Below are 18,322 nucleotides of genomic sequence, written 5' to 3'. Positions count from 1 at the left end.
CTTCCTCGTCAAATCTATCAGGGGTGCAGCAAGCTGTGAGAAACTCTCGACGAACTTCCGGTAATAAGTACAAATACCAATAATGCTCAAAGTTCTGTCATGTTTCTTGGCTCTGGCCAATCTCTGATGGTCCTGATCTTCTCCTCGTGGACCCTCACTCTGTCCACCCCTATGATGTGTCCCAAGTATAACATCTCCATCAACCCAAACTCACACTTGGAGAGTTTGGCATAGAACGGCTGCTCCTCCAAGATGCGCAATACTGTCTCAATGTGCTGAAGATGCTCCTCCCAGGTCCTGCTGTAAATGAGTATATCATCAAAGAATACCACACAAACTTCCTCAAGTGACTACGGAAGATGTGATTCATGCAAGACTGGAATGTAGCTGGGGCATTGGTTAGCCCGAAGGGCATCACCAAAAACTCAAAGTGCCCATAGTGACACCTGAAGGCAGTCTTGGGAATGTCCCGTTCCCTCATGCGAATCTGATGGTACCCAGATCTCAAATCAATCTTTGAGAAGAACTGGGCTCCTCTCAACTCATCGATCCTGGGTATGGGGTACCTGTTCTTTAGGGTATTCTTGTTCAGGGCCCTGTAATCAATGCACATCCTCAATGTGCTGTCCTTCTTCTTCACCAACACCATGGAAGAAGAAAAAGGACTCGTGCTCGGCTGAATGTGCCCAAGAGCTAGCAACTCTTGAATGGCCCACTCAATCTCATCCCGATAGGCCTTGGGATGCCTATAAAGGGTAGTAATCACTGCCTGTATGCCCTGCTCAAGCTCAATGGTGTGCTCAAACCCTCGGTTCGGTGGCTGTCCTGGGGGAATCTCCCCAAATACTATGGCATACCGGTCAAGGATGGACTGTATCTCTGGGTGCACTGTCTGCCTTGTAGTCCCTACCTCTGATGCACGCAACTCCACTGCCATTCTACGTCTCCCTTCCGGAAGATTGCCTCCATCCGATGAGCCGAAACAGTCTGAGGTGGATATGTGTGCTATCCCCGTATCTTCTCATGCTTCCTTGTCTTCTCATCATCCCACTCCATCTCTAGGGTCTTCCAATCTGTCATGGCCTTCCCTAGAGTGATAAGCCACTGAACACCCAATATCATGTTGGTGTTTGGAATATCGACCACGAAAAAGTGGTCAATCAGTGTGTAGGTGCCCATCGTCACTAATAACTCTAGGACATAACGAGCACACACCATGGTCTGATCTCTTGGGACCAAAATTGAAAATCCATCGAAGCTCTCTGTCTGTATACCTCTCCGCTCAACCATTTGTGCATCGATGAAGTTGTGGGTTGCCTCATTGTCGACCAAAACTGATACCCATTGGCCACGTACTGTCCCCTGTACGCACATCGTCAAATACTTGGGAACTCCTCGCAACGCTGCAAGGGTCCCTTCGGTAGGTGCAAAAGTTGCACCACCTGCTGCTGGTGGTGGATGTGGCAAACGATCCTGCGCAGCATGACTACCTTCTGCCTTCCCATCATCCTCCTAAATATGGAGAAGACCTCAATAAATTGTGCCTTGCTAGCAGCGCATCTATGTCCCGGTGCCCACGGCTCCTGACAGGTAAAGCACAACCGCTTCTTCTTCAACTCCCTCTTGGCATCATCATCAATCTATGCGCGTCCTGGATTCCCCTTGTGAGGTGGAATCCTCACATCCTTCCCCTTAGGCTGGAAAGCCTGTCTCTTGGGGTAAGGTGTCAGGGTCCCGATTAAGGAATCCTATAAGTCTCGGGTTCTGCTAATAGCATCCTGGAGTGCGGCTGGTCTAGTGGACCTGACTAGACCCCGAAGTGGCTCTGCTAACCCCTCAACATACATGTAGATCCTCCGTGTCGTGGATAGATCTGGCACCATCACTAAAACCCTCAAGAAGTCTGCAATGTAGGTCTCTACGTTTCCGATCTGTATGAGCCTCGTCAGCTCAACAAAGTGCTATTCTGGATCCCTTTGGTCGAACCTCTCTATCAATCTCCTAGTGAACTCGACATATGTTGTCACTGTGGAGTGTCCGAGTGTAACCAACCCATGGAACCACCAGTCATGGGCCTTACCATCCAAATGTAATGTATCCACCTTGATGGCCTCTGTCTCCGACATCTGGTTAAGCTGGAAATAGATGTCCAGCTTCTCCACCCAAGACTTTGCCGAACTGTTTGATGAGCCATCAAATGTAGGCAAGTGAAATCTACTAGCTGTGCGGTGGGTGTCTCCATCATGATAATGCCGGTATCCTCTGTGATGGTCGCAAGGTCTACTATCCCGCTGGAGCTGATCAAAGTCTTTGAATGAGAGAGCATCCCTGAACTCTTGCCCATAAGCCTAGTACTCCGCAAAATAATCGCCCATCTAACCGGGCTCTGCCTCCTGCTATGCTCCGGCCCTCGTATTTGCTCCTAGGGAAGTGGGCATGGTAGAGCGTATAGGAGCATGTGAGGCCACCTGCTGAGTAGTATCACACTGAGTGGCACCCTGCTCTGGCAAATGGTGATTTGCACCTGATTCCTCTCCAACCTGGAAAACCCGTGGGCTCTCACGCTGTCTAGCCTCCAGTGTCATGAATCTCTGCCCCATCACCTCGATCTGCTTCGACAGATCCTGCACTAATTTGAGAAGCATGTCCGCAAATTTCTTCTTGTCATCATCTACCATCGGTTCCTCCTGCTCTGCGTCCACCACAGGCTCCTCCTGCTTTGTGTCCACCACCCAAACACAGTCTCCCTCTCCATAGGTGTTCTCCAACCTATGCCCAGTGTCTCTATATCTCCTACCTCTATAACAGATGTAAGGCCTTTCCCCCGGTGTCATAGATTCCTAGCTCCACAGGCTGAGCCAGATCTATGCTTTGATACCACTGTAATATCTCGTTTCAGGGATATCCCTCAAACCCAAGCATCTCCAACCCAACACATGAAAATGATACAGTAACCGGGAAAAGAAAATAACAATGATGCAACATATAATAATATAAACACGGAATACAAGCAGATACTCAAGAAATGCAGAGAGAAATGCTAAGCCATTTTATTATACTGAGCAATGGAATGAGTACAGGAGGTGATTAGAAAGATGGCACCTCGACTTGCATAAGGCAAGTGAAGAAATACACTCAGAATAGCAAAGGAATGGCCTCTCTCTGAACTGCGTCCAAGCTGCTGGAGAACTGTCGCGCTGCTGCTACTACTGAAAATCAAATGAGGATTTGGGGCTGTTCCCCTCCTCAAAAAATGCTGAAACTTTGGAATCAGACTCTACTCAAGAAACCCAGAAAAAACCAGAATGCTTTTCTGAAATAGCTGACCCTGGAAAATCACCCCCTTGGGGATCTACGCTGTTCCTCAAGGCTCTGCGCTGCCACTGAATAGAATCCACCAAAACTCATCCCAAAACTCTACCAAAATCCTCCAATGTGCAAGATCTGATCCCTTGCTCAATCTCCCAGCTCAAATCCTTTGCAAAACCCTCAATTCGGAACTCCCACCAAATGAATTGCGTCCCTCTCTCAAGACTGCGCAGTTATCCAAAATGCTCAGTTCGTCCTCACTCCAAAGATCAATCCTCCTGCAAAAGACTGCTAAAAACTACCTTTCCCGAGCAAGCACTCGAAGTCCCCCAGGGCTAAGGGTGAGATCTCGGAACGGAGACACTCGATGCACTAAATAGTGCAGCAGACCAACAAAACAACCAGCGTGCTCTAAGTTGAAGTGACTAGCTCAAATGCACATAATCGAATGACAAAATGAGGAGGCTCCCCTCTCTTTTATAGCGTTGGCCTCTCTCAATCCCAAGGCCCACCTCCTCCAACGCAGTCCCTTTCTTGCCACGTGTTCCTTTCCATCTGCGCAGTTCCTCCAAGTGTCTGCGTGGGCCCCATCTCTGCATGGTCCTTTGGCCCCCTTGGCTCCCCTTTAAGTCACAACGTTGTGCTACTAGGAAGTGACTTTATTCTAAAAGTGAGTTATGTCCCCCTTTTCCTCACCTTTTTATTTATAAATAACTATAGAAGGCAAAATTGAGCAAAATCGAATATTCCAATTAGCCATGGCTAATTAGGAATATTACACTTTTTCTGTAGCAAATGAAACCAATTTCCTTCGCATGTGTGAGGTATATTGCCCAAAACAGATCAGATTACCTTTGATTTCTCCTTCTCTTTTCCTCTCTTGATGGAAGGCTTCTTCTCCTTGGTTTTTCACACCTTTTCCTCTATTTCAGATCGTTGATCGAATTCTATCCTTAGTGAGGTCGAGCTCACTCTATATATAGTGATCTGCTCTTAAAAAATAGGCCGACTTGTGCCATGGGTTAGGCTGGCTTGCCATTCTAGAAAAATCTCCATCTTCTTTTGAGGGTCAACATGCAGGTGTGCTTGTGAAGAGGTCTTTGAGTGTTAATGACTCAAACAAAATTACTTTTTACAATATGTAATATGTTCGCAGTTTGATTGAGATTTAATTCTCAGAATGGGCACTGGTCCTTCATAGGTGATCACCATAAAGCACATTTTTCTCACCTTTCTCTCTCTCTTTCTAGGTCTAGCCTACCGAGGTCATCTAGGGCATCAATTATCTCAACATCTAGCCATCCAAACACTTCAACGTTTGGTCCACAACTGTGCTGGAGTTTGCTCTAGAGTCCCTCCAAATTTGAAGGAATTCCGACATTGGGATCTCCAGATATTTGTCAGGCCAGGAGGTAACTCCTCAAATGAATTATGTTTATTCATTTAGATTGTTAATGGTTATATACATGAGGGAGTGACTCTTGGGTTTCACCTCTCGATGACTCTTCCTTTTCCATTATTTATTATTTACATTATTTACAAATGTTCACCCAATCCCCATGATTGGGTGTCAACATTCCCCCCCTTAATCTGAACGGATGTTGGTGAGTCCAAGCATCATTCTGAATCTTTCAAGCTTTTCTTTTCCAAGCGCTTTGGTGAAGATGTCTGCAATCTTCTCATTAGTGGAACAATGGCGTAGATGGATTGTCTTGGCCTCAACATGATGTCGAATCAAATGGTATTTTGTATTGATGTGCTTCGTTCTATCGTGGAACTTTGGGTTCTTGTCCAAATTTATTGCAGAGATGTTGTCAATCATGAGTGGAGTTGAATGTACTTGTTTTACCTGCAAATCTTCCAAAATATTCCTGAGCCAGAATTTATTTTGTTGCCTCATCTGCTGCCACATATTCTACCTCTATTGTGGAATCTGCTAGAACTGATTGTTTGCGTGATCTCCTGGAGACAGCTCCTGATCCAAGACTCATAGCATAAGCAGAAGTAGATACCCCAGTTTATTTGTCTCCATTAAAGTCTGAATTAGAGTATCTAATCAAGCTGAAGTCGCCCACCTGTGTATATTTGAGTTCAAAGTCTTGAGTTCCTTTCAAGTACTTTCGAACTCTTTTTGCAACAAACCAATGTCCTCACAAGACTTTTGCATAAACCTGGAGAGGATTCCAACAACAAACGAAATGTCTGGTCTGGTAGTAGTCAGGTAGTTGAGACTTCCTACAAGCTATCTATGCTTTGTTGCATCCTCAAATTCTTTTCCTTCAATGGATGTGAGCTTTAAGTTTTGTTCCATTGGAGTAGTTAGAGGATTGCACTCAGCCATGCCAAACCTGTTCAACAGATCTCCAATGTACTTCTTTTGAGAAAGGAATATAGACTTCGGATGTTGAGTTACTTCAATACCAAGATAGTAATGAACATAGTCCAAATCAGTAATTTCAAAACCTTTCGTCAATTCCTTCTTTATGGATGCAATGTAGCTCTCATTGTTCCCTGTCATCAAAAGATCATCTACATATACCACAAGATATACAATTATTTTGCCAACTTTCTTGACAAACAAAGTTGCATCATTGAGATCATAATGTTTGAAGTTGAGTTTCAGAAGATGCTTAGTTAACTTTTCATACTAGGCTCATTGTGCTTGCTTGAGGCCATAAAAGGATTTTACAAGTTTGCATACTTTATGTTCATGTCCTTTCACAAAAAATCCTTCAGGTAGGGGCATAAGAACATTCTTTTTTAGATCTCCATTCAAGAAAGTAGTTTTTACATCCATTTGATGGACTTTCGAACCGTTCTGAGCTGCTAGGGCAAAGAGTGTTCGGATGGTAGCCCATTTTACTGTGGGGGCAAAAGTCTCATCATAATCAACCCCTTCCTTTTGTGCAAAACCTTTTGCCACAAGCCTGGCTTTGTGCTTGTCAAGTGAGCCATCAACTTTATACTTGTTCTTGTAGACCCACTTGTAGCCAATTGGTTTGGTTCCCAATGGAGGATCAACCAACTTCCAAGTGCCATTCTTTATCAAGGCATCATACTCCTTTTGCATCGTTTCTTTCCATTCATCATGAGAAGCGACTTCTTTGAAGGAATTTGGTTAAAAATATGTAGACAAATTCAGTTCACAATCATAAGAAACATCCATATCAACAGGTGAATCAGAATCATCTACATCACCTCCATTTTGCCTAGTTGAATTTCTTGTTCTTGTCTTTCCAACCTCATCAGGATGAACACTTTCAAGTGTCTTTGTCAGCCACTTTGGGGTACCTTTCTGAGATGGTCCAGGTTGCTCAGTTGACTAAGTTGGGACTGAATCAAGATTGAGTCTCCCAATTTGGTCAATTACATCACTCAGTATCATCAATGGTTGGAGCTTCATGTGGGGTAGAGAGTGCTTCAGAAGAAGATTCCACAGATTGATCAAATATAGGAATCCCCCCTTCAATATGTGGAATTTGATTATCAAATTCTTGAAATGATTTTGCATGTCCGAATCTATCCAAGCGATCAAGTTTCCGCTCAACAACATTGTCAGTTTTGGAAGATTCAAGAAAGATTACATCTCTAGATACAACAAACTTTTTATTAACTTCATCATAGGGATGGTATGCTTTGGAAGTGTTTGAATACCCCAAGAAGATACACTTACGACTCCTTGCACCAAGTTTGTTTCTATGTACTTTTGGTATCAAGGCATAGCAGGTGGAACCAAAGACCCTGAGATGCTTTACCGAAGGAATGTGGCCATACCACATTTCATAAGGAGTCTTGAAAAAACATCATGGAATGTACCATATTTAAGATTGCCCTATTCATTCTTTCAGATACTCCGTTCTGTTGGGGATTATAAGGCACAGTTATTTGATGTTTGATCCCATGCTGGCGAAGATATTTTTCAAATTTATTTGAAGTGTATTCTTTTCCATTATCAGTGCGAATAGAGCCAATATGAGATTGTGCATCATTTTCAATCCATGTATGAAAGTTCTTGAATGTTTGAAAAACATCAGATTTGTTCTTCAATAAATAAACCCAACACATTTTGGTGTAGTCATCAATAAATGTCATCATATATTTATTTCCATTTGTGGAAGGAACAGGCATAGGACCACATAAATCTGAATGAATGAGTTCAAGTTTTCTATGTGCTATGGAATGTGAATCATGAAAATGCTGTTTGCTATGCTTTCCTAGAATGCAAGCATCATATTGCTTAAGTTTCCTAGGAATTGTAGGCAAACCAGTAACACCATTTTTCTTCAACAAGCGAAGGCTATCATAGTTCAAGTGTCCAAATCTAGCATGCCATAATAGACTTGATGGAAATGTACCTTCATCATAATGAGAATTGTATGAGAAATTTTGTGCACGGGCAGAGGTACCTTGCAGCTTGCAGCTTGAGAAGCCTTTCTTCTTCTATCCCCGTCATGACAAGTGAGTGATTTGATGCTTTTCTCACCTCAACCTTGCCATCAAACATATGAATGGAGTGTCCTTGCTGGCGGATGTGGACCAAGGACAACAAGTTTCTCCTCAACTGTGGGAGATATAAAACATCATGCAGAAGAAAGTCTGGAAGACCAGGCAATTTGAGCCTAATTGTGCCAAGTCCTGATGGCTTGAGTTTTGATTTGTCTGCAAAGTATACTGCTCCATCAACATTATTAGTAAATTCTTCAAAAAAAACTCTCTTCTAAAAGTCATGTGGCAAGTTGCTCTTGAATCAAGTAACCAATGATTTTTCTAGGAAGCAAGTGAAGCATTAAAGAAGTCTTCATTTACTCCAATATTACAATGTGCCACAACATAGTGAGCGGATTTAGGTGCTTCACCTTTCTATTTGTCATTGGTTTTACCTTTGGGTTGATTTCTTTCCTGCTCAATTGCAATGTATGCAATGCAAATCAGACTTTTCTCCTTGAGAGAGTCTGCCCCCTTTGCCTCTGAAATTTCTTCTTCCTCTTCCTCTTCGACCACCTCTTCCTCTAGAGAAATCTTGAGCATGATTCTTGTCTCTTTGTGCAAGACATACAACTTCTTCAGAATACTGAGTAGCTGTCTTTTTCCCAAAAGCATTCTCTCTCTCAACAAATTTATTCACAAGGGAGTTAAGGGTAATTTCTTTGAGGTTTCCATTTGCTTGCAATGACTCAAGATAATTTGAATAAGTGGGATAAAGTGCCTTGACAAAAGCTATCAAAGGAATGTCTAGTTCAACATTGGTGACTTTGATATCATGCATAATAGATTTTACTCTTGGATTTTACTTCTGATGCAAGAGTAAGAGGATCATCATTTTGTAATTCAAGGTTGAACAATTTAATCATGAGTTGAACAAATTCATGTGCAGAGTGTGAGTCATAGAGTTCCTTCAATTTTTGTAAGGCTTCAAAAGCATTCGAAAATGGTGAAATATGGTGACTCACCTTTTCATTTATAGATGCTGCAATCAAGGCATAGGTCTTGTTGTTCTTGTTTTCCCAAATGGCTAATTCCTTGTCTGAGGTAGCTTTGCTTGTTCATTGTCTCGTTCTCCAACACAAACTCCTTTCCACAGCTCATAAAAAATGAGAGTGCATTTGATCTTCCGCGACCATTCTAGATAGTTCTCCTTCCTGGTGAGAACCACTCCCACAATAGATATCAATGAATGCATTGTAAAATTTGTGTACTATAAAAAAATACTTCTGCTGCAAAATTTTACGCCTGATGGTAAAAATTTAAGTCTGATATATATATGGCAGAGGTATATTTGAGGGAGGTGTTATTTGGGGGAGGGTGTATATGAGGGGAGCAAATTTATAAGTGGGAGATATTATTTGACCAAGCAGTATGGCGGGGTATGATGGTATTTGAAGTGGTATGGTAGAGTATATACCAATGTTACATACCAGGAGGGAGGTATGGCGGTATTTGAGAACCGGGGCTATTACTCCGATGCAACGCAAATGGTATGGAGGTCAAGTGGGAGGGCTACATATGGCTCTGACCCCATGGAGGCCGAGCACTGTGTGTATGGAGGCCGAGCACAAGTATATAGGAACCACAGTGGTATGGAGGCCGAGCACTGGTATATAAGAACCAGAGTGGTATGGAGGCTGAGCATTGGTATATAGGAACCACAGTGGTATGGAGGCCGAGCACTGGTATATAGGAACCACAGTGGTATGGAGGCCAAGCACTGGTATATAGGAACCACAGTGGTATGGAGGCCGAGCACTGATATATAGGAACCATAGTGGTATGGAGGCTGAGTGGTGGTACCAGTGGAGCAGTGGTATTACAAAGTCAACTATTATGCAACGAATTTAAAACCAGGATGACTGCATACACTATTCAAACATTATACCATTGAGCCATGCGAAATTTAAAAAAAATGGAATTCAATACCATTCCGCTGCGCCACTTTGATACCATTCCGACTAGCATATTCAATGCAGAGTCCTCCAGTCATTTGATGGTGAATGCACCTCCAACAAACCATGCATGTTCGGGCGGCACCATCACCAGAATGAGGCCGAGCACTCAAATTTGGTCAGGCCACGTATGAGAACGAGGTTGAGGGGAGCAGCGTTGAGAAGAAAACCATGTTAGGGTTTGCGGAGAGGTTCATGTATTGCAACGTTCAACTGAAATAATTGCAGCATACCATGTCAGGAAAACAGAGTGGAATAATACTAATGCAGGATAAAGAATATGACAGACTGCAGAAATGGGAAAGACTACAAAAATGGCAGAAGGGAGTTACAAGAGTAGGAGGAAACTAAAAAAGGGTTGGCTCTGATACCATGTCAGGCCAGGAGGTAACTCCTCAAATGAACTATGTTTATTCATTTAGATTGTTCATGGTTATATACATGAGGGAGTGACTCTTGGGTTTCATCTCTCGATGACTCTTCCGTTTCTATTATTTACAAATGTTCACCCAAATGCCATGATTAGGTGTCAACAATATTGCAAGCCCTAGCTCGGGGACTGTTTCTTGCCCTAGGTTTCCTTGGCTAGTGACCCCATTTGGATCATTGCATTCCATTCCAAAAAGATTTTTCCATTGATCCTCTTCTCTTCCACAATTAGGTCAAGCCCCTCTTTGAGTGACCAATTCCTCTTACTTGACCTAATTTTGAGTTCACTTGGTCCCATGTTGTCCCGCAACTTTTTGAAGATAATTTCACAAAGACCACTTGGGATCCAATTTTCCACAAGGATTTCAGGGTCTAGGAATCTCCTTGACAAGTCATATACTCAAACCTTAGCCCTTTGGAATTTTCCTAACCCTTCCTAGAGAGCCTGTCATCTTGATTTCCAAGCAAGCAAGCCATATATTTGAGACTCTCTTGTGAATAGGCTACTAGGATCGCCTTTCATCCTATCATTGATCCATTCATCTTCGTGATCCTTATTATACCGGGTTTCCTCCCATCGGTGAAAGTCTGTAAAGAGTAGGGAGCCTTAACCGAGGCGATAGTGGGCTATCGCTCCATTTTTGCCCTTGACCTAGTAGTTTCCCTATTGGACCCCCCTCCTAGGACCCCTGCTAGTTTGAGCGGTAATAGGGTTAACCAAACCTTTTCCAAGGATACTATCTCTGATAATCTACCCTTTGAAAAAGTTGGAGAAGGTGATCCCATAGCCCCTTCAAACATTGATATCAATGATTACTTATGTATTGAAGAAGGAAAATGGAAGTCCATGGAAATCGTTTCGATAAGGACCCTATCTATGACCTCGATGACGATGATATCGATAAAACCGTTGTCTTTTCTCACAATCCTAGGGTTGTAGTTAAGTCTCGTGTGGACCCTTTCCTCAACCATTCTTACATTATCACTAACAATGAAGAATCCTCCATTCCTCCTAAGTGATCATCCTAGGGTTGTAGTTAAGTCTCGTGTGGACCCTTTCCTCAACCATTCTTACATTATCACTAACAATGAAGAATCCTCCATTCCTCCTAAGTGATCGTCGTGGGAAACCTACTTGTGTTTCTCCATCTCATCAGTCTCCATTTCCTACTAATTATAACCCTATGGAGGCCATAAATCATGACATAAATGGTAAGGACCATCATGGAAGTGATATGCCTGAGGTTTCCATCCATCAAAAGTTTATGGGCCTAATTGTTGACGTCTATATCTTTTGGTTAGAGGAGAGGATCTCATGGACTAGATTACATCCCTTCGTTCCCTCTTCTCCCGTGATGATCCATGTATGGGCATTCTATTATTCCACCTCCCGCCCTGGTGACCCTCCATATGATTGTTTCTGTCCTTACTCTTGGATTTTCTACGTAAGTAATCATTGGGAAAAATGTTTTTATAATGATATAATGATGTCTTGGTTGCATTGGCTCTATGATTATGCGTAGTGCTTCTATGCTGTAATATGCATGTTAGGGTAGGATGCATTGCATGCTGATTTTCCTCATTAGAACCAACATCATATGATATTATCATGTTAGATTAGCTGCATTTAGATTAAGATTGTATTTGAAATTTTATTTACTAGTTGATTTTTAGTGGCCTAATATAAGCATGTGTGATCATGAGGCGTCGTGAAAGCATGCTGCCCCGTGTGTTTGATTTGTGATATGTGCAGATGGCAGGTTTGCGAACCCAAGAGATTGCTGGAGTTCTCATGACCTCCCCATTTGAGTACATTTGTGCACTCTCCAAAGAGTTCATGTCCGAGTTGGAGCCAAATGTTACCCACCACTTTGTGGGTGATATCCCTAGGAGAAATTTTTTTCTCCAAGATGGTCCTTAGCCGATAGCCCCGCTCAGCCACCAAATAGCTCGATGTGTCGTTTTCTCCACCACCTAAGCTAGCCTTATGGTCCCTTTCCCATCTATTATGATCGCATGTTTGAAGGTGGGCTTTTAGACCGTAAAGATATGACTTTTCATTGGTTTAGTTGAGTAATTTTGTTTACTTATCATGGACACTTTTGGGCATGGATTGGCGGGGGGATTCGATGGAAAGAGTGGGCTAGGTTTGTACTCTTGTCTCCTCTGCCCGATTCAGTAGTTAGACTTGTATCCTAGTCCCGTGGGATCTCTTTTACTGGCCATTAGCTTTAAGGCTAGCACAACATGGGAAATCCTTATTTTCGTTGCGTGGTCTCGCTTCCCGACACCATATACATCACTCCCCTCCACTCATTTTAACCCCATTAATCACTTTTCCCATTCAGGTCCACATGTGTCCACTAGGTCCACATAGAGTTAGCCGCCCCCTCCCCATGTCCACACTTTGGATCGAGCCTGGAATGATGCCCAAAGGTTGATGCAACTAAAAAGAAAGGAAAAATCATAATTTGGCCACTCACAATAGGAAATATACCACAAAATGCAAAAAAATGCAAAAGATGGCCGGGACATACAAATTTAGCACGTGGGCAAAAACCAAGCTTGAGCTCTACCCCTCATTCATGGCCGTCACCTTGGTTCCTATGGGCCCTAGATGAGACCCGTCCACATTAAGGAACCCATGATTTCCCCAATCCCTGGTGGGCAATGAGCTGTCTCACCTTAAAAGAGGGTAGCTACTGCTATATTCTGCACATCATGCTCTCATTCCCTAGAGCCTCGAGCAGTTATGAAGAAAAAGAAATCAAAGGCGAAAGGAATATGAAGAAGGGTGGAAAAACAAAGTCCGGGGTAACTCATGTACTGCGATTTTCTTCCTCCTACACTCATATACCCACGTGTGGGCTTCCCTCATGATAGCTACCTTTGTACCATGACATGTGCTTGGTGCTTTCCCTTGATCCCCACTTTGTCCCATCACTATATCACATCCCACCTACCCATTGATGGATGTACCATGGATATGTCATCCCCTTTAAAGTCTAAAACCACTTAATAGAGTCCTTGGTTAACCCCCTTATTGAGCTTGGAGACACCTGTATATGCCAAAGCCCACTATGCAAGTGCATGCTACCATGAATTACCCACTTGATTCTATGATTTGTAAGCTCTTTTACTTGATTACTCTAATGATTTTTTGTATTGGAGGGCAAGGGGACGCATTGGATTTTATGCAGGATTGCAAGTGGGTCTCCATGTTGGGGTTTGGTCTCCTATACGGTGTCCAAACCCTCTAGAGGGCCACATTGACACTTGTAGGGTGAGCGTTGAGTGTCATGGGCCTCCACCATAGTAGAGAGTACTTCATGGATCCCCAACACCATTCAGGTATTGATCATGTTCCACCTTTTGGATGAGGGTGATGCCCCGGGATCACCATGCCCAGTGGACTCCACACATGTACCACACACTTGGAAAATGTTGCAGGGTCCAGATGAGGATGTGTCTCACTGCAGGAGACAAAGGGAGGGCTTATGACATCATCCTAGCCCTTACATATGGTTTATAGGCATTATTGATTCACTTGGAGACCCATGAGGATGTCATTGTGCCCCTACACCCACTTGGGAGGCCTTATTGAGTATTACTGAGCTATCTTGGTGGGCTTGTCACCAAGTCATGTCATTATTGAGCATTATTTTATTATTTGGGTCTAAATAAGACAAATTAGGCTATTCGAATCCCTTATTGGATTGTATAAGATGAGAGGATGATTCATTTCTCTCATCATCATTGGATTGGATTAGTATCTCTTGAGAGATTTTTGCGAAAGGGTATTCTTGACGCACTATGATGTTTGGATTTTCGCTATTGTCTTTGGAGCTTCTTTCTAATGCAAAGTTGATGAATGGATATTCTCTCTCTCATGTAAGTCGAATTTTGATGTTATTCTTGTTATTTTAGTCATTTACTACATGTTATGGTTATCATTATTCTTATATGGGTTAAAGTAAATGCAAAATTCTTCTGGGAACCTTGAATAAGTGATTTAATGCATGCGTTGTACTTGAAGAGAGTGGGTGAATGTTCCTAGAGGCACCTAATAGGTTTTGAGCCTCAAAACTTTATCTCTTTGGCATTTTGAAGTGTAAATCTCTAATTACCTTGTTGTTGCCCCTAAATGGTCTAGCACAGGTTAATTAGGGCTCCTTAGCTCGCGAAAATTTTCAATCTATGTGTATCTTGACTCCATTAATCCCAAGCAATAAGGCATTAATCCTCTTATCCCTTTGGTGGTCAAATTTCCCTCTTTTTCTTCACTTTTCCAAATTCTATGTCTAACCTTAGAGGGTCACCTAAGGCATCAAGCGAAATATTTCATATCCATCCAAAACCCTTGAAAATTGGTTCACAACTACGGTGTGGTCTTCTCAAGGAGCCCTACAAATTTGAGGTCAATCTGATAGTGGAATCCCGAGTTATTACAAGCCCTAGCTGAGGGACCATTCTCCTCCCTAAGTCACTTTGGATTAGTGTCCTCATTAGGATCATTTCATTTGGATTTCAAAAGAAAATTATTCCTTTTGATCCTATTCTCCTCCCTCACTAGGTCAAGCCCTTCCATTATTGGTTAACTCCACACCCTTGACCTAGTTTGTGTCCACTTGGGTTCTTTGTGGTCCCACAACTTTATAACTTAAATTCCACGAAGATTACATAGAATACATTCCTCTATAAGGATCCTTAAGTCTAGGAAGCACCTTGTCATGGCATATTCACCAAACCTAGGCTAAGTATCCCCTTAGCCCTTCTTGGAGAGCCCATCACCTTGCTTCTTAAGCAAGTAAGCTATATAACTGAGCCTCTCTTGTGAATAGGCCTTAGGAATCACTTTATATCTTATCATTGGCCCACCCATCTTTATGTTTCCTCTCATACCAGGACTCCTCCCATCCGTGAAAGTCCGTAAAGAGCAGGGAGCCTTCGCTGCGGTGACAATGGGCTATCCCTCCATTGTTGCCCCTTGACTTAGTAGTTTCTCTATAGGATCCCCTCCTAGGACCCCTGCTAGTTTGAGCGGTAATAGGGCCCTCCATGTAGATCTCCATGTATATTTTTGTGTTATAGTTAGAATGGCACTTTTAGGGCTCTCCATGTATATTTCTGCGTTATTTAACTCCAGTTTGCATTATATTGGGTGCCACCAGTTTTGGTACCTTATTTTCTATATCATTTCATTGTAGCTAAAGTGGCACTTCTAGTACCCTCCATGAATATTCTGCGTTATAGTTAGAATGGCACTTTTAAAGCTCTCCATGTATATTTCTACGTTATTTAACAAGAAGTTAAGGCTGATTTTGGCATGCTTATCAGCTCTATTCATCTTAATCATTTATAAATCAATCTTCATAGATTGATGATTTAATTCTGCTTTATATTGCGTAGGCAACAAGAAGGTAAGGCTGATTTTGGCATGCTTATCAGCTCTATTTATCTTAATCATTTATAAATCAATCTTCATAGATTGATGACTTAATTCTGCTTTATATGGCGTAGGCACCGGTTCTGGTACCTTTTTTTCTATATACAAACTTAATTTTTGCCTAAGTTAATTCCTTATATCACCTTGAACCTTTATCATAGTTTGCCCAATCCTATTTTAGGGAAGCCAAGTCCCCCTTGTGTGTAGAAGCCCTCCTCTTCCCTAAAAAGAGGGGAAGTCATTGTTTCACTGTTCCCTTCTCTTCTCTCCTCGTAAAAGAGGGGAAGTCATAGTTTCCCTAAACCTATTTTAGGGAAGCCTACTTCCCCTTGTGTAGGGAAGTCCCCCTTCTCTCTCCCCAAATTAGAGGGGGAGTACTACCAAGGTGATAGTGGATAGTTTTTTTTGAGTTTCTCTAGGATTTTAGGGATGTCAAGCCCTCGTGTAAGGAAGCCTCACCTCGAGGGGAAGTACTATCACCTTGATAGTGTGTGTGGGGCTTTTGTGAATGGTTTTTTCTAGTTTTTGTAGAATTTTATTTTGTGGTTGGGACTTTTTACACCTTTAAATTGGAATTCAAGATGTGACAATTTTCAAGCATTTTATTTTTGAGCAGGGAGGGTTGACTTCCTTAATAAATGTTCGTAAATGTTCGTAAGGATCATACCATATTAATGTTCATAAGGATCCTACCATATTATATAAGTTGCACAGCCATTTTCAAGTCTATCTTTTTTAAGGAAAGCTGGAAATACAATTAAAAAAATAGCTTTTTAGCCATTGGTTTTTTTCAAGTTAATTTTGTTAGTAAAAAAATAGCTTTTTAGCCGTTGGTTTTTTTCAAGTTAATTTTGTTAGTACAGTTTTTGTTTTGAGGCCCATTTTTACCTCAAAATTCCTCTAACAAATACAATTCTGTTATGGTAACACCTCCAACATCCAAGCCAACATCCAAGCCAACAAAAAGCCCATTTTTTACCTCAAAATTCCTCTAACAGATACAATTCTGTTATGGTAACACCTCCAACATCCAAGCCAACAAACATTCTGTTATGGTAACACCTCCAACATCCAAGCCAACAAACATTCTGTTATGGTAACACCTCCAACATCCAAGCCAACAAACAGGGCCTCACTGCTGCTATTACCGATCTATTACTGATTGGAGCCAGTTGACTTAATTAGATGAGTGTTGGTAAGGATAATATTTGCACATCCTTGTGGTGACGTACCCCAATGCCTTAGCCAGCATACAGGTCCTTTCCATGCCTCATTACTAACTTGAGCGAAGTATCCACTGTTAAGCTTGAGAATATAGACCAGAGTACAAGGAAATTATGGTATCACCGCAAAAGTCCAAGCTAACTGACTTGAAGAAAGCCTTCACTGCGAAGCTTGATTATATATATACCAGAATACGATTACGAGGGGATCACATCCCACTTGCTACGCTGAAGAGTTTGTTTAGCAAGTATTGACAAATGGAAAACCTGATGGTACCGAGAAAGTTCATAACACATGTACTCGCTCATTGGATCCCAATGCAAGAATATAACTAAGAGAGAGTTTTGATTCTCGCAGATTTTACTGTATATGGTGTTATGTCTTTCATTCATTGAAATTGATGGTGAACAAAACTAAATATGATTTTTGGCTGATTAGTTTGGTTTGTGATTTATTCAGTTCTTGGCAGGGATGGCAATATGCACAAACTGTGCTCTTCTTGTGTGTTTCTATGATCAAGCAGAAAAATGGAAAATAGAGCCTGGGCTGGCAGCCATTTTATTGATGGAACATGTGTTACTTTTAATCAAATTTGGGATCGCCTGCTTAGTGCCCGAGGTAAGAATTTATCGTTCTCCCAGCATAATTTGACGCATTTCATATGACATAAGGTTGATATTCGATTCAATGTCAATATGTTTGGTGGTGAAGGAGCCTACATGGGTGAGAGCAAATCGAATGAGACATGCACAAGCACGGGATAGTTGCTCCCAACAACTCCTGGAAAACATCTGCAAGCCTGAGAAGAAGATATGCTAGCTCTGTGTTGAAAACCATTTGGGTTTAGAATCGAGCATTCCCACTCCTCTCTTGCTGTGTATAGCCATTTCGTACTGTAAATGTTTCTCTGTAAAGGTTTAATTTAATGAACACACACTCTGTTTTCATTTCTCTTTTAATTACCAGGACAAGAAAATAATCCCATCATTATTTAGTACAGATTAAGAGTTTAAGCATGTAGGATGTTGAGATCTTATTCTTTCTTGGTTGCATATGAAACACAAATTTTCATGCCAGGAAAACAGAAGCTTTTTTTTAGAGACTACATACACTATCTTGTGTTTATTGATCCGAGCCTTCAAGATCCATTTTAACTTCAATGCAGATGTTGCCAATGGACTCAAAATGTAGAAACACACACGTGTACATGGCTCACATATTTCACACCTCTGTTAAATAATTGACAAAATATGATACTTACCCAGTCATTTATTTATATATTCAAGGTTGTTTGCGTTCTCTTGGACTTAATTGTGATCCTTGTGAGTATCACTCCCACGTGGGTATTATGGCCAATGAAATGCCTTAATAGTTTGTCAGTCATCATATATTCGAGGTGGTTTGCGTATTATTGGACTCATCTGGTGGCTCGTGAGTATGTAAGGTCAACGAAGTACCATGACAATTTGATTAT

At 41.9% G+C, this 18,322-nt stretch overlaps 1 protein-coding gene across 1 annotated transcript in view; it reads left to right on the top strand.

Annotated features, from left to right (window-relative positions):
* The window catches only part of LOC149258544 (anoctamin-like protein Os01g0706700), a 301,245-nt gene extending 283,296 nt beyond the window's left edge, over window positions 1-17,949 (top strand). The window contains exons 15-16 of the mRNA XM_089371991.1: window positions 17,308-17,466; window positions 17,560-17,949. Of these exons, the coding sequence (XP_089228117.1) occupies window positions 17,308-17,466; window positions 17,560-17,667 (267 nt within the window). The 3' untranslated portion in view covers window positions 17,668-17,949. The remainder of the gene's footprint in view (window positions 1-17,307; window positions 17,467-17,559) is intronic.
* Window positions 17,950-18,322: the final 373 nt, after the last annotated feature.

Source organism: Pinus tabuliformis, chromosome 6 (assembly GCF_031772625.1).
Source record: "Pinus tabuliformis cultivar Carrire ecotype Pingquan chromosome 6, CPIR1, whole genome shotgun sequence".
Classification (NCBI taxonomy): Eukaryota; Viridiplantae; Streptophyta; class Pinopsida; order Pinales; family Pinaceae; genus Pinus; species Pinus tabuliformis.
Note: the sequence above shows the minus strand (reverse complement) of the source record. Positions and strands in the feature narration are given on the sequence as shown.